The following is a 16,119-nucleotide window of genomic DNA, read 5'->3' as shown; positions in this document are numbered from 1 at the left end:
TTATGTCCAACTCTGTGCGACCCCATAGATGGCAGCCCACAAGGCTCTACCATTCCTGGGATTCTCCAGGCAAGAACACTGGAGTGGGTTGCCGTTTCCTTCTCCAGTGCATTAAAGTGAAAAGTGAAAGTGAAGTCACTCAGTCATGTCCAACTCTTTGCAACCCCATGGACTGCAGCCTACCAGGCTCCTCTGTCCGTGGGATTTTCCAGGCAAGAGTACTGGAGTGGGTTGCCATTGCCTTCTCTGAGATTTGTAATGGACTTATTCTTAATTGGAAGGAAAATTACTTTCCTCTTAGAAATGCTAAAGAGAGACATAATATTAAGTTACAGACTTGAGTTAGCCACTCATAAGCTTAATGCTAGACAATAAATAAAAAACAATAAAAATTAGATAAATTGTTATCCCCAACTAATCTCTGGTCTAAGCATTTAATCAGAAATCTGGGAGATGCTCCCAAAGCCTACTGTTGAATCTTTGGGTTCTCTCTCTCTTTTTTTTTTTTTTTTTTTGAGCCTTAGAAAATCCTTCTTCGGGACACAGACAAACCAACAGCGTCCAAAAATGAAGAATGTTTGTTCTTCCTTCCTGCTCTGTTTTCAAAAGTTTCCAAATGAAGATTTCATGTACTGAAAATATCCAGTCTTTATTAGCACTGTGGGAGATTTTTGTAAATAGAGATCAAATATCTGTCTGGCACATTGTCATCCTTGCTCACATCCCTTTTCTTCCTTTTCTAGCTGGTGTTATCATAGTGGGGAATCTGAACAGCCTAAGCAGGACCAGCACGGCTCTCCCCGCTGATTCCTACCAGATCGGGGCCATTGCGGGCATCGTCATTCTTGTCCTAGTTGTTCTGTTCCTCCTGGCATTGTTCATTATTTATAGACACAAGCAGAAGGGGAAGGAATCGAGCATGCCCGCCGTTACCTACACCCCTGCCATGAGGGTCATGAATGCAGACTACGCCATTTCAGGTGAGACTGGACTCGCTAGAGGCTTTTCACTCCATGAAAAGCGAGACTTCATCCTGGTTCTTTGAAACCGAGTATTTGGCTGTGCTGCCCATTGGTACTGTCATTTAGCCTTGAGCAGCTTTTATGTTTGGAGAAGATGCATTGTTAGAGATGTGTTTTATGTGTCAATAATGGTAAAATCATCACTGTTTTCTCTTATGAGAGATTTCAAATTGAGTTCATTATATGGTTGCTTTAAATGTTGGAAATGTCAACCTAGAAGGGGCTTTGCTGGACGCCTGATCCCAAGCTGTTGTCATATGTGGGGGACAGGGAGGGGAGAGGAAGAGGTGGCCATAACTTCACCAAGGTCATGGAGCAGATCAGAGGAAAAACCAGGTCTTCTGTCTTTGGCCTTGGGTTCTTCCCAGGTACTCTCCAGCCTGTCCTGGAGCCCATGTACATCATTAGCCACACAGCAACCAAGTCACATAAACAGTTTGGGGGGATTAGCAAGAACCAAGGCTGCTGCTAAGTTGCTAAGTCCCTTCAGTCGTGTCCAACTCTGTGTGACCCCATATATGGCAGCCCACAAGGCTCCCCTGTCCCTGGGATTCTCCAGGGAAGAACACTGGAGTGGGTTGCCATTTCCTTCTCCAATGCATGAAAGTGAAGTCGCTCAGTCATGTTCAACTCTTTGCGACCCCATGGACTGCAGCCCACCAGGCTCCCCCATCCATGGGATTTTCCAGGCAGGAGTACTGGAGTGGGGTGCCATTGCCTTCTCTGAAAACCAAGGCTGTTCTTTAATAAAACACCTGAATCTTCCTTTTCGTCACAAGACCCCATAAAGGTAAATCTTTAAGTGATGCATTCGGTCTTCAGAAGATTCATATAAGTGAAGAATTTGAAAACTTAAGGTATTTGTTAATTTGGGGGCAATCAGTGAAGGGTTTCAGGTTTATAAATAAAGTGATTCTGCGGGAATCCATAAAGTAGCTGATTTACTTAGTGGTGTGTTTTTAGTGCAGAGTATTGTCTGGACTTCCCTGGTGGTCCAGTGGCTAAGACTCCATACTCCCAATGCAGGGGGCCTGACTTCAATCCCTGATCAGGAAACTAGATCCTACATGCTGCAACTAAAACCCAGCACAGTTAGATAGATGGAGGGAGGAATGGATGGATGGATGGATGGATGGATGGATGGAGGGATGAATGGATGGATGGGTAGGTAGGTAGGTAGGTAGGTATATAGATTGATTTATAAGTAGGTAGAGAAATAGAAAGAATATTGTCTCAAGAACTCAAGTGTTTAAACACAGAGGGAAGTTACAGTGGAAGAAACTTCAAAGCAATGCCTTCCCAGCTTGTACAAGCCCCAGAGCAGAGAGCAGTTGTTGGTGGATGCTTTCAGACTTTTCCAGGAAGTGGGCAGAAAGGCAGGCGCCTGCTGCTTCCACAGGCTTTGCTGAGCATGCCGGGCAGGAGGGGATTCTGCCCGCTTGTGATCTGGAATCAGTCCAAACATTTGTTCTTGTTGCTTCGCTTCCCTCTTTCCCACACACGTTTAAGGAGCCTGCCATCTTAACCGTTTCCTTCTTTGTTGTCAGAAACCCTTCCTCATGGCAGCGGTGGAAATGCTAACAGCCACTACTTCACCAATCCCAGTTACCACACGCTCACCCAGGGTGCCGCATCCCCTCACGTCAACAACAGGGACAGGATTGCCAAGGTGAGAGGAGATGGTCCAGGTCACTGAGGGCGGGGAAAGAGCAAGGAACAGGCGTGCCCGAGGGCTGCGGTTGGCCAGCTGCCATTCCACATACGTACATCAATTATCTCACTTATTCCTCCAAACAATCCCATGGGTGTGTATTAGGATCCCAAGTTTACTGACAAAAAAGCCCTAAGTAATGGGGAACTTAAGTCACTTCCAAACATAGCTTGTGAGTGAGGCTGCAGTGAGGTGAGTCAGTCTCTCTGTCTCTGTAACTTGTACTGTTTCCATTGCACCTCTTTTGGAAAGTGTTTCTAATATTGCATGTGGTTTTAAAATAATGTCTCATAGCAGACCTATAGCAGACTCCGGCCTGGGTAAAACTGGCAGGTTTGTCTTCTGTGATCACCTTGTAGTGCCTTTTCCTGGCCACCTGTACTTGGGCAATGACAACAATAATAATATGCATTTATTTATTTTGATTGAACCATATGAAATTACAGTCTTGTGGGTAAAAAGTTACCAAACAAAACAACCTAATACTATGTGCCAGGCATTTCTAATCATTTTACAAATATAAATTTGTTTAATCTTTATACCAATCCTATGACTTGAGTGATTATCCCATTTTACAGAGGCCCAGAGAGATTGGAGGCCCAGAGCTGTCTAGAAACTGGAGCAGCTCCTCTGGACCCATCCAGCTCACCACCAGGCCTCTTCCAGAGTGCTCTGAAATCCCAAACATTTCTCCCTTCCAACTGTGCTCAAGTTGTATTTTCAATCTCCGTTGTTTAATTCCAGCTCTCTATTAGAAGAAAGCCAAGCTAATTAAGTTATTCAGTTGCAATTAAATTAATGCAGTGAGATTTTAATTATAGTACCTCATAGTTAAATAGCATTTCATATTCTCCAGAGACTTTGGTATTTATCATACAATTTGTTCTCATTCCCATTCAGGGAGGGAACAAAGTTGATCATATTATCTTCATGCTTATAGCTAAGAAAACTGCTAAGAATGACTCATACATGATTATACAGTGTTTGATGGGAAGGCTCAGAAATTGGGTTGGTTTTTTTTTTTCAGTTCAAAGTTCCATGTATGTAAATCCAAGTGAGGCCTAATTGGCACAGAGCAACAACTTAAAATGTAGAAGTAAGGTGATGGAGGGAATGGTTAGGGCTGAGGGGCACCTACTCCTGCTGCTGCCTCTAAGTCCCACCAGGTCAGAAGCGGTCACCTCTGTCCCTTGGTGCATCCTCATGTAAGGACCAGTCCTTGATACGCTCCATGGACCTGCTTTCCCTAGATGGATAACACTGCACTGCGCCATATTGTATTTTCTCTCTTAAATCTTTTTGTTGTTTATATTTTTAACAGTCAAAAAATAATCAGCTGTTTGTGAATCTGAAAAATGTGAATCCTGGGAAGAGAGGCCCTGTGGTAGATTACACAGGCACACTGCCTGCAGACTGGAAACACGGCGGCTACCTCAACGAGCTCGGCAAGTTCCCCAGCCCCCAACCTCCACCAGCATCTTTATCTTTTAGTCACTCCAAACACTCAGAGAGCCACGACAGTGCCAAAGCAACTATTGAAAATATGCACAGAAACAGAAAGACATAGCGTTACACCTAATCCCTGTGTGGGGCTATTACTGTCCTAGGTGCTTTATTTATTCAGCATGTATTGCATTCTTACTGTGAACAAGGAATCAATAAAGAGACAAGGATCACTGCCTGCTTGTGGCTTACACCCCACCTTTCCATGTATCAGCTCAATTCTCACAGGTACTGCTGTAGGTACCATGCTTAGCATCATCATCTCCCTGCTCCCGTTATGACACTGAGTCTTAACAAGGTTAAGTCAGCTGTGGAAGTCCTCAAGGCCTGTGATATGGCAGAGCTGGGATTTGAACCCCGCCAGCTTGGTTCCCGCATGTGTGCTTCCCTCTGCTCTCTGCTACACAGGTTCAATCCCTGCAGGAGAGCATGGCACCCCACACCAGTATTCTTGCTGGAGAATCCCATGGACAGAGGAGCCTGCTGGGCTACAGTCCATAGAGTTGCAAAGAGTCAGACACGACTGAAGCGACTTAGCACACACATACACAAAGTGAGGTACCCTTACTTGAGGCCCTTTCCTCTTTTAGGTGAGAAAATGGAGATATCATTGGGAATATAGTGAGTCAGAGGTTCTCAAACATCTGGGAATCAGAACACTTTCATATAGTACCCGTGGCTGATTCATGTTGATGAATGGTAAAAACCACCACAATGTTGTAATTAGCCTCCAATTAAAATAAATAAGTTAATTCTTAAAAAAGTAATCAAGGATCCCCAAGAGCCCTTACTAACATGGGTTATATTTATTGATATTTGCCATAGTAGAAATAAAATCTGAGGGCTATTTATTAATTTATTGATTATAACAAGTCTTATTTCCTGATAATATAAAATGTATTTTTGTGAAAAATGACTACGTTTTTCAAAATGAAACAACAAAAAAATTACTGAGAAGAATGGCCACTATTTAACACTTTTATGACATCTGGCTTAATAGAGGTCGGCTGAATTTCCATAGCTGCTCTGCATCCAATCAAGTGATGTCACACTTGGTGTGGCTCCTGGGAAACTCCACCGTCCGCCTGAGAGAGGATAAGAGTGGAAAGGACAAACGGCGTGGTAGTAGGACAAGAACTGTTTTAACTTCAGGGCCCTCCTGCAGAGGGCCTGGGGTGACTCCACTTAAATAACTGCTGTGACTCCCCATTGAGCGTGTGGTATATTCTTATTCTCAGGGAGGAGCTCCACATAGTAACTAACATGGGTGCAGTGTCTTATGGTCACTTTCCTATGTATTGAAAGCAAACCCTTTCATATGTATTTATTTAATGATAAGGTTGGAAGGAAGTCCCATTAATTTGGAATTTCAGATAAGAAACAAATAATTTTTGGATAAGTATATCCCAAGTATCGCACAAGACACACTTATTCAAAAAATTATTTGTAGTTTCTTTAAAATTCAAATTTAACTGAACTTGCTATGTTTTTGTTTGCTAAATCTGGCACCCCTCACTGTGTGGGCCCTTCCACAAATCTTGTTTTATAAAGGAAGAAACAGGTTAACTCTTGTCTAAGATTTCATGGAAGGAAGATGGTGAAACTGGGTCTCATAGTTGGTCTTCTCCCCACTCCCTCTCTGATCCTTCTGTGAACACCTTAGATGTCAATTCATCTAAGCCACTTGCAGGAACCATGTGTGGGCTCTGGAATCCCCTATTACTATGGTAATAGAAAATAAGTTCAAATTCTTGGCTTTTATCTGAATTCTTCACTAACATTATCAAGAGGATGTGTACATCTACACACTTAGAGTAAAATCATTTATATACCAGATTTACATTATAGTAATTGGTGAAATTATTTAAGTTTAGGAAGGTTAACAATCTAGCTCAAAGAAGTACATGAATTGTGTGTGTTGTGTGTGTTCATCGCTCAGTCATGTCCAACTCTTGGCGACTCCATGGACTGTAGCCCACCAGGCTCCTTTGTCAGTGGGATTCTCCAGGCAAGACTACTGGAGTGGGTTGCCATTTCCTTCTCCAAAAAGGCTGATGAAAGTATGTAAAATCAAGATGATAACTGTACTTAGTAAAATACCACCCAGCACTAATGAGGGAAAAGTTCTCTCATTCCATCTCCATTTGATGGAGTTTGTCCTGATTCCAGAATACACAGTCACATATAAATTTCTCTGCTTTCTGTCTCAGTGAGACCCAAGGGACTGATGATTAGGAACATAAAATCTTCATTGGAAATTCTGGATCACCTTGGTTTGTTCCCATCCAAAAGTAATTCTGCATTTAATATCCCTGTGAAGTTGTGGCGTAGAAAGTCTTCTCTTACAAAGAACAGAATATGGCTCATTATGGATAATGAAGTGTGCAGTGTTTTAAATGATGGAAAAGTTGTAATGCTGTCTGAAAGGGCCCAGAATTTGACGCAAAGGCCCTGAAATCAATTCCTGGTTCTGTGGTATGACGCTTGCACTCACCCTCTCAAGACTGATTTGTTCATTTGTAAAAAAATAGAGATCCAGTCCCATCACTTCATGGCAAATGGAAGGGGAGAAAATGGAAACAGTGACAGATTTTATTTTCTTGGGCTCCCAAATCACTGCAAATCGTCTCTGTAGTCATGAACTTAAAAGACCCTTGCTCCTTAGAAGAAAAGCTATGGCAAACCTAGACAGAGTATTAAAAAGCAGAGACATTCCTTTGCTGATCAAGGTCTGTATAGTTAAAGCTATGGTTTTTCTAGCAGTCAGGTACATATGTGAGAGTTGGACCATAAAGAAGGCTGAGTGCTGAAGAGCTGATGCTTTTGAATTGTGGTGCTGGAGAAGACTCTTGAGAGTCCCTTGGGCCACAAGGAGATCCAGCTAGTCAATCCTAAAGGAAATCAACCCTGAATATTCATTGGAAGGACTGTTGCTGAAGCTAAAGCTCTAATACTTTGGCCACCTGATGCAAAGAGCTGACTCACTGGAAAAGACCCTGATATTGGGAAAAATTGAAGGCAGAAGGAGAAGTGGGTAGCAGAGGTTAAGATGATTGGATAGCTTCACTGACTCAATGGACATGAATTTAAGCAAACTCCAGGCAATGTTGGAGGACAGAGTAGGCTGGCGTGCTGCAGTCCATGGAGCTGCAAAGAGTCAGACACAACTGAACAACAAAAACACACAAAAAATAGAGATAAGGATCATGTTCTGGCTTATTGTATGAAGTAGATTCATTTGAGCATTTGAAAACACCTCTTCAGAGACTGAGACAGATGGGAGTTTATGAGAAAGCCCACTTGCTCCTTTGTTAAAACTGCGCTCTGATCAGCAAGGGCAGAAGAGAGGGAGTCTACCAAGCATGGCTAATCTCATAGCCCCACTCTTATTCCCTAAATTGTTATCCTTCCATGTTGCTTTCATCCCTTGGGGAAGGCTAGACCTTGCACAGCTAAGATCAAGATGGACATTTAAAAAGACTTAGCCACAGCTTGGAGGTGGCCAAGAGAATTAGGCAAAGGGTAGTGTGGACTTCCTTGATTAGGCTGCTCTCAGGCCACAGCCACTACTCGTCTTCATGGGGTCACTTTAATAAGTCCAGGAATCCCTCAGAGCAGCCTCACTTCTGATAGCAACTACAAATTTGAAGGTCTTCAGGACTGCCCCTGGGATCAATAATTTACTATAAAGACAGAACTCACTAAAAGCTGTTATACTCATGGTTACAGTTTATCGCAGCAAAAAGATACAGATTAAAATCACAGGGGGCAGAGTCCAGAAAAGTTCACGGTGTGAGACTTTCAGTTGTCCTTTTCCAATGGAATCATAGAAAGTGCTAAGTTTTCCTAGCAACAATGTGTGACAGTACGCAGGGTGTCGCCAACCAGGGAAGCTCACTTCAGCATCAGTGTCTAGGGGTTTTAGGGGGGCTTGGTCACAGAGACATGGTTGACTGTCCATCTGGTTGAGTTTAGTCTTCAGTCCATCTGGAGGGTGAGCTGATACCAAGTGGCTCAACCCCCTCACATAAATCACTGCTGTTAGACTGTCCAGGCCCCCAAGTAAAAGAAACGCTCGTATTGGGCAGGACATTCCAAGGACTTAGAGATCACCTCTCAGGAACCAAGGGCAAAAAGGCCAGATCTCTTTATGGTAAGGCAAATTCTTCACCACGCATCCTTTTATCTTGTCTTCCTGAACAACTTGGTGCCTTTCCCACCATCTGGGAGCTTGACTGGCTATTCTTCACATACCAGACTCAAGAGAGCACGCCTGAGAGGTAGACATCCCTGTTTCGTGTCCTCTAACAGTTGATAGTAGACACACACTCTCTCCTTCAGGGATCCTCCCTCTTTCTCCACTAATGTGTATCCCCAGGGAATATCACCCTCTGAACTTGAGTTCAATATCACTCTAAGAAAATAATGCACAGACATGCCATGCAGGGAAGTAATTTTCTTACCCTTCTCAGAGTTATTTGAATATTCATCACAAGTTACTACCTTACTTTCTCTTTTTAACCTAAATCCATAACATTCTATTAAAGAATAATTGCAGATACCTTACAGATAGGCTGCAGCTGAGGGTGTTGTGACACACGAAGTGTTATGGTAATTGATTGGTGCAGCCACTATGGAAAGCAGTATGGAAGTTCCTTAAAAAACTAAAAGTAGAGCTACCATAGGGTCTAACACAGCTTCCCCAGTGGATCAGTGGTATAGGATCCGCCTGCCACTACAGGAGATGTGGGTTAAATCCCTTTGGTTGGGAAGAATGCCCTGGAGAAGGGCATGGCAACCCACTCCAGTATTCTTACCTGTGAAATCCCATGGACAGAGGAGTCTGATGGGATACAGTCCACGGGGTCACGAAGAGTCAGACACGACTGAAGTAACTGCACGTACGCATGCACATATGATCTAACAATCCCACTCTTGGACATATATCCAGATAAAACTATAATTCAACAAGATACGTGCGCTCCACATTCATAGTAGCACTATTCAAATAGTCAAGACATGGAAGAGACTTAAATGTCCATCGACAGATGAATGGATAAAGATGTGGTATGCATGTGTGTATTACTACATATGGAATACCACTCAGCCATCAGAAGAATGAAATAATGCATTTTCAGCAACATGGGTGGACCGAGAAATTACCATACTATATGAAGTAAATCAATCAGATAAAGACAAATACCATGTGATGTCACTTATATGTGGAATCTTTAAAAATGATACACATGAACTTATTTACAAAACAGAAATATACCCACAGACATAGAAAACAAATTTATGGTTACCAAAGGGGGAAGAGGGTGGGGTGAGGAATAAATTAGGAGTCTGGGATTAGCACATATAAACTACTATATGTAGATTACAAAGCCCTACTGTATAGGGAAAGTATAAGTGTTAATCATGCAGTTGTGTCTGATTCTTTGGGACCCCAAGGACTGTAGCCCACCAGGCTCCTCTCCGTGGAATTCTCCAGGCAAAAATACTGGAGTAGATAGATATCCATTCCCTTTTCCAGGGAATCTTCCCAACCCAAAGATCGAAACTGGGTCTTCTGCATTGCAGGCAGATTGTTGAGGAAACAATATTCAATATCTTAAAATAATCTATAATGAAAAAATATATGTATAACTGAATCACTTTGCTCTACCACAAAAACTGACACATTGTAAATCAAGTATATGTCAGCAAAATCAATATTTTAAAAAAGTATTACGGTAACTGAAATACTGTTCATCTATACGACACCTTAGCGTTTACAACGCCTTTCCATATGGTCTGTTTCACTTTATGTTCACAACAACCCTGTGAGGCTTAGAAGGTAAGTTGTGTTTTCCCTGTTTTAGAGATAATGAAAATTGAGGCTCAGCAAGTTGAATGTCTTGTGTAGTCATGCAGCTAACAAGTGATGGAGTCCCAGTCCGTTGTCTCAAGTCTGCCTGGCTGTGTCCTTTCCACTGAGCAACCTTGAATCAAGTCAACCTTCTTGGTTCATTGGTTCCTCGGTGTCCACCCCATGTTGACCAGCCTTTCCCAAAGCCACTGAAACAGGCAGGAGAAAGCTCAGGATGATCCATAACATTTTGTTAACTCTGAAGTACTGCAACATCTGACCCAAGTGATCCAGTGTCGAGGTTTGGAGAACAGCAGCCTTGGTTATTTCCTGCAGTGGGGAGACTGTGGGTGCCCAAACCATCATATTTCAGTGACCTGAGAATATTAGATGGGTTTACCCTTCCTTTTTTTTTCCTCTTCCTTTCAGTTCTCACTGGATTTTTTTTTTTCTTCCTTTGTCACAGGTGCTTTTGGACTTGACAGAAGTTATATGGGAAAATCCTTGAAAGGTATTGCCTGAATTTGCAGAAGAAATACATTTATCAGAATCACAATTTAAAATGTTTTTTAATCTCAAAGACAAAAATAATTTGTTAAACCAGAAAAACTGGCGCTCCAGAGAAAAGGTAGCATTGTTACTGTGGTGTGTGCATGCGTGCTAAGTTGCTTCAGTCGTGTCTGACTCTTTTGTGACCCCATGGACGATAGCCTGCCAGGCTCCTCTGTCCATGATATTCTCCAGGCCCACTCTAGTGGGTTACCATGCCCTTCTCCAGGGGATCTTCCTGACCCAGGGATCGAACCTGCGTCTCTTATGTCTTCTGCATTAGCAGGTGGATTCTTTACCAGTAGTGCCGCCTCGGAAGAGAGTTAGTGTGGTAAATTACTCTAACAAACCCGCAGCCAGGTTTGACTGCCAGCAAGAGTGTGAATGTAGGTGGATCCTGTTAGAGCAGAAGTTTTAGAGAACCAAGATCTTAGTTTGCTGGGAAAACATGCATAATTCCCCTCAAAGAAATATGGCTTATGGAGAGAGAGAAATATGAAGAAGGAAGAAGCAGGGGAAAGAGGAGGAGGTCAGCCTGGTTACATGTTCACTGAAGACAGCTTTTTGAGAAGAATTTGAATAATAACTTCATGTACCTAGACCTGAGGTTTTACGAGGAAGCCTTACAACGCAGTTGCCTTCCTCACCATCAAAATAGAACCTCCTTGTGCTCCTAGAGCCAGCAACATGTGAGGTCTTGGTCGAAGCCTTTGAGGATCCAAAGACTATTAGTAAAATAGAGTGGAGTTAATTTTATTTGAGTGTGATAATAAAAGGGGCTTTCCTGGTGACTCAGCTGGTAAAGAATCCACCTGCAATGTGGGAGACCTGGGTTCGATCCTTGGGTTGGGAAGATCCCCTGGAGAAGGAAATGGTTACCCACTCTAGTATTCTGGCCTGGAGAATTCCATGGACTGTATAGTCCATGGGGTCACAGAGAGTCAGAAAATGAAATCAAATCCATGATGTTTGCACTGACCCTCACCTTAGAGAGGAGCCACAATTACTTTGTGGTTGGGTAATTTTATAGCTGGTTTTCTCCAAAATAAGTGGAGAATGGATAGTATTCTTTTCGTCGTTAGAAATGATAGAAAACTAGATGCAAAGAAAAAGAAGTAATCTGTTAATTGCCAAGAAAATAAATGTTGTTGCCTATGAAATAGCATTTGCTTTTCACCCCTCTGTCTCTCTTCACAGACCTGGGGAAGCATTCTGAATATAATTCAAGTAACTGCTCCCTAAGCAGTTCTGAAAACCCATATGCCACTATTAAAGACCCACCTATCCTTATTCCCAAACACTCAGAGTGTGGTTATGTGGAGATGAAGTCACCAGCGCGGAGAGATTCCCCATATGCAGAGATCAATAACTCAGCTTCTGCCAACAAGAATGTCTATGAAGTTGGTAAGTTTTCTTAACCAAAGAAAGAATCTAGTGAATGAGAATATTCTTTTGAAACAATTTTAAAGTCCTTGAGAATACAGTAGTTCAGTTTATATACATTTTATGGTAAATAATGGTCTGTATTTTAAATTCAGCCTGTGTTTATGGTGATCATATTAGTTGGTGTCAAATGAACTTTCCAGGAAAAATACTATTTCGAAAAGTCAAAGTAGGTTTTTTCTTACCTCATTGGCTATCCATTTTTTGTTTTGTAACCATAGTGAATATTTTAGCATGCATGTGGAACAGCATATGTATCATATTAGCTAATATGTTGAGTTAGCCAAAACAAATGGTTCAAGTGGATTAAACAGATGGTTCCATTTCCTGGTTGCATCCATTATACCAATATAATGCTTTTAACAGAATTTTAACATTTTACTTTTAGATTTGTCTAATAGATCAGTAATATTCCCAGCTGTGAATCTGATACAAATTAATAAGAATTCAATTAATATTATTTTGATTGCCCCTTGCACATCCATTTGAGGAAGCTAAAACATACCAGAGCAATCCTGGGCTAGATAGTAAAGCTTTATAATTTCATTTTTCTTTCTCCATATCTTTCCCAGTATTTATGATTTGAACCTAAACAAATTCTCTATTCTAGTTGATCCTTGAACAACATGGGTTGGAACTGCATGAATCCACTTATACACAGATTTTCTTCACTAGTAAATGCTACACTTCTATGCACTCTTCTGTTGGTTCAATCCAAGGATGTGAGATGGTAAATAGTGGGGCCAATTTAAAAATTGACTATGGATTTTAAGTTGTGGTGGGTTGGGGTTATGTGTGGAGCAGCCCTAACCCTGAGTTGTTCAAGGGTCAACTGTCCTTGTAAATGAAGCGACTTATTTAACTCTGGTCACCAGTCATTCATTTTATGCCATAGAAATGTCACAGAAAGATATGTGACTCTTTTTACAGTAGTAAGACAGCTTTTTAAAGTGGAAACCAGGATGAACTAAATTCATTTTTGGAAGTGAGCAGCAGTTCCCTTTTGAATTGTCCCCTAAGCCCGCCACTGTGAGATGGGAGCACAGCTGGAAGCCTGAGTTCTGAACCCTAAAGCTGTGACCTTGTTACACATCTCCATGAATCAAGTGATCGCCAAAGACCTTGTTGCTGTTACCTGTACAGGAAGGGGCTTGGACTAGATTATCTCCCAGGTTTTACAGACAGTGATTCATGTCCAGGGTTTCTTTATATTCCCTTGACGTCTTCATCCCAACCACACAGTCAGTCACCCTTTGTTCTAAACATCGTTTGTAAGTGTCAGTGGGTTACCAACCACAGAGTAGTCACCTCTATGGGATTACACAAGGACTGTTTGTTTTTTAAAATACTTTCTTATATTTTTATGAACATTCCTCTGGCGTGTTTGATACTTGCATGAATTGCCATATTGTATATTTTTAAATTTCCCATTGTTTATCAATTAATGTGTCCCTGGTTGTCACAGAACCTACAGTGAGTGTTGTCCAAGGAATATTCAACAGTAATGGGCATCGCACCCAGGATCCATATGACCTCCCAAAGAACAGTCACATCCCTTGCCATTACGACCTGCTGCCAGTCCGAGACAGTTCATCCTCCCCCAAGCAAGAGGACGGTGGCAGCAGCAGCAGCAGCAGCAGCAGTGAATGACACCAAAGACCACTGGGTAGCCACTGGACCCCTTTCCAGAACTGCAGTTCGGTTCTTCTCCATCCTCAAGTTTGCCACCCTATGTGAATGTTAATCTACTTCGCAGGCAATTGTTGGAGATGAACCCAAAAGCTCAAAGCTGAGGCTAACTGACCATAGGTCCTTCTTATACAGGTGGCTCAGAAGGAGATATCAATGTGATTTCCCATTTTTGTTAGTATTAGAACTGCAACCATGAAGCATGACTTATTGTAAAATCTTGGCTAAAAGCATGACCGTGCAGGACTCTTTCAGAGACACGGGTTGCAGTGGATGTTGGTATTGTTGCTTGAAAAATTAAAATTTAAATATTTTCTTTCTCATTTGCATCATAGAATTATACCTAGGATTGTGCATTTTACCATGAAATTTACTTCATTAAAGTGTCACATGCTCAACACATAGAAGAAAAGGGCCATCTCATCGAGTCCTTATTGTTTAACGTTTTTCAGCAGGACTCATTATTGTGAGAATAATAGGAACCCAGCAGGAAACATTCTGTCAAGTGACATTACTGGACAGGCTCCATATAAACTCTAGAGGTGCAGAGCAAATTTACATATGAAAACTTTAGACTTTTTTTGTAGGATGAGGACATGTACATTTAGAATTACTTTAGAAGTAATAGAATTACTGCAGCAATGAATACACAGATGTGCCAGACAGAGATGTTTCTCTGTTTCTTGGCCCATTTTAGATCCAAGACATTATTCTGATCACTGTCCCAATCATACGCATTGACCACTTGAGATCCATAACATATCAATAATTATTTCATACATATAGAAATGAAATAATTTTATTTTTGACAGATTGGATTGAATGAGTGTCTAATGATTGGAAAAGGTTGTAAATGTTAGGTATAAGATGATGCTTAAGTTTTGTAAGCCATTAGTAATACATGCTGTAATATAGAATTAGCAGAGAGTTTTGATTAAGTTTTCCCTAGAAGTGACCGAAATATTTTTGTGCATATTTGAGAAAAGGGCACTTTCCTTTGATTAATTGTTGATTTAGAGAAACTATGCTTAAGCTGGTCTTTTGCATTGCTAATATGACATGTACCCCATTTTTCATTAATTTGTATTTCCATTTTTAAGTTGTATATTCTATGTTTTGTAGTGTTTGGATTGTTAATGAAAAAAATATTATATGTTTATTGTTTCTTGTGTTATGGCCACTTTTCTTTTTGCTTCAGAAAAATGTATTGCTCTTGTTTCTTTTGGAGGGAAGAGAAGAAGATATATAAGTCGAATCCATTAAAATGGGGCATTACTAAAGTAGTATAGTAACAAGTAAATGATTTATAATGGTAATGGAGAAGCATTTAAATATTCCAAAATGGAGTTCCTCTTGATCTGTGGGTCCTGAGTTTTGGTTAAACCAAAGGGAAGAGGAAGGGGGAATCACTACAGACTGATCTTACTGAAGACCTTCATTAGGGAGATCATATCCAAACTGGGACACTTTTGAAAGTAAATGAAGGCATTATGAATAATTATCCTGCATTGGGCTTAAATGTGCACTCTAACAGGCCAACCAGAAGAGAGATTCACCTTGTGTATTCTTAATGTAGTTAACATTTTTCACTCCAAGGGAGTTACCTCAGGAGAATGCTGATTCCATGCAAGGAAACCAGTTTCTCTTTGATGTACCTGGGCAACCTGAAGGGCTGAAAGCTGAATGAAGAAGCAATTTTGTAAGAGAAAACAGTGGCCATCCATCTTTTAAAGACGTGAAAACCTATGCGGTGTCCTGTATCAGCGAGTCAATTCACAAATACATATTGTATTCCCATTCTGCCAGTGGTACACAGAAGGCATTGTCCTTGCCAGTCACCGAGCTGGGATATCCTGTGCTTTCATGTCACACACCTGCACTTCTGATGTTGGTTTGATCAGGTGGATGAGAGAACAAATATACTTCTTTGATGGCTGTTTCTTTCAGGGAACTCCAAAGTTAATTCAAGGAAATGAGAATTGCCCAGAACACACCTTAGAAACAATTGATTTATTTCAACAGTGACCTGCTGGTTGGCCCTTGATTCTAGGGAATAGAGATCTAATTGAGACAATTGGGTTCATAACCACATAAGAGTCCTTTTTGGTTAGAAAAAAGAAGACAGCTTTCCGCTTTAAAGATTCATCTCTTCAGAGCTCCATGGTAAGTTGAGATTTCCCATTACTCCCTGGAGATAAGTTTTAAAAACAAAAAGACACCTTTTTTTTCCCCCTCATTCCCCTATTTTTAAAAAATGAAACCTTCATGTCCCAAGGCAACAGCAATGTAAATAGAAAACCTAGGAAACAGAGGCGGGTCCAGAGGGGCACTGGTGTTCCTCCCCGTGCGAT

The 16,119-nt window shown here is 41.4% G+C and overlaps 1 protein-coding gene across 5 annotated transcripts in view; it reads left to right on the top strand.

The window, feature by feature from the left end:
- The window catches only part of MEGF10 (multiple EGF like domains 10), a 185,900-nt gene extending 170,431 nt beyond the window's left edge, over nucleotides 1-15,469 (top strand). For all 5 annotated transcript variants that reach the window (XM_069591640.1, XM_069591638.1, XM_069591639.1 and 2 more), the window contains 6 exons: nucleotides 744-980; nucleotides 2,570-2,691; nucleotides 4,055-4,178; nucleotides 10,554-10,598; nucleotides 11,834-12,040; nucleotides 13,545-15,469. In XM_069591640.1, the coding sequence (XP_069447741.1) occupies nucleotides 744-980; nucleotides 2,570-2,691; nucleotides 4,055-4,178; nucleotides 10,554-10,598; nucleotides 11,834-12,040; nucleotides 13,545-13,729 (920 nt within the window). In that variant the 3' untranslated portion in view covers nucleotides 13,730-15,469. The remainder of the gene's footprint in view (nucleotides 1-743; nucleotides 981-2,569; nucleotides 2,692-4,054; nucleotides 4,179-10,553; nucleotides 10,599-11,833; nucleotides 12,041-13,544) is intronic.
- Nucleotides 15,470-16,119: the final 650 nt, after the last annotated feature.

This window comes from Ovis canadensis, chromosome 5 (genome assembly GCF_042477335.2).
Source record: "Ovis canadensis isolate MfBH-ARS-UI-01 breed Bighorn chromosome 5, ARS-UI_OviCan_v2, whole genome shotgun sequence".
Classification (NCBI taxonomy): domain Eukaryota; kingdom Metazoa; phylum Chordata; class Mammalia; order Artiodactyla; family Bovidae; genus Ovis; species Ovis canadensis.
The sequence above is the reverse complement of the archived record's forward strand: the minus strand, read 5'-3'. Positions and strand labels throughout refer to the sequence as shown.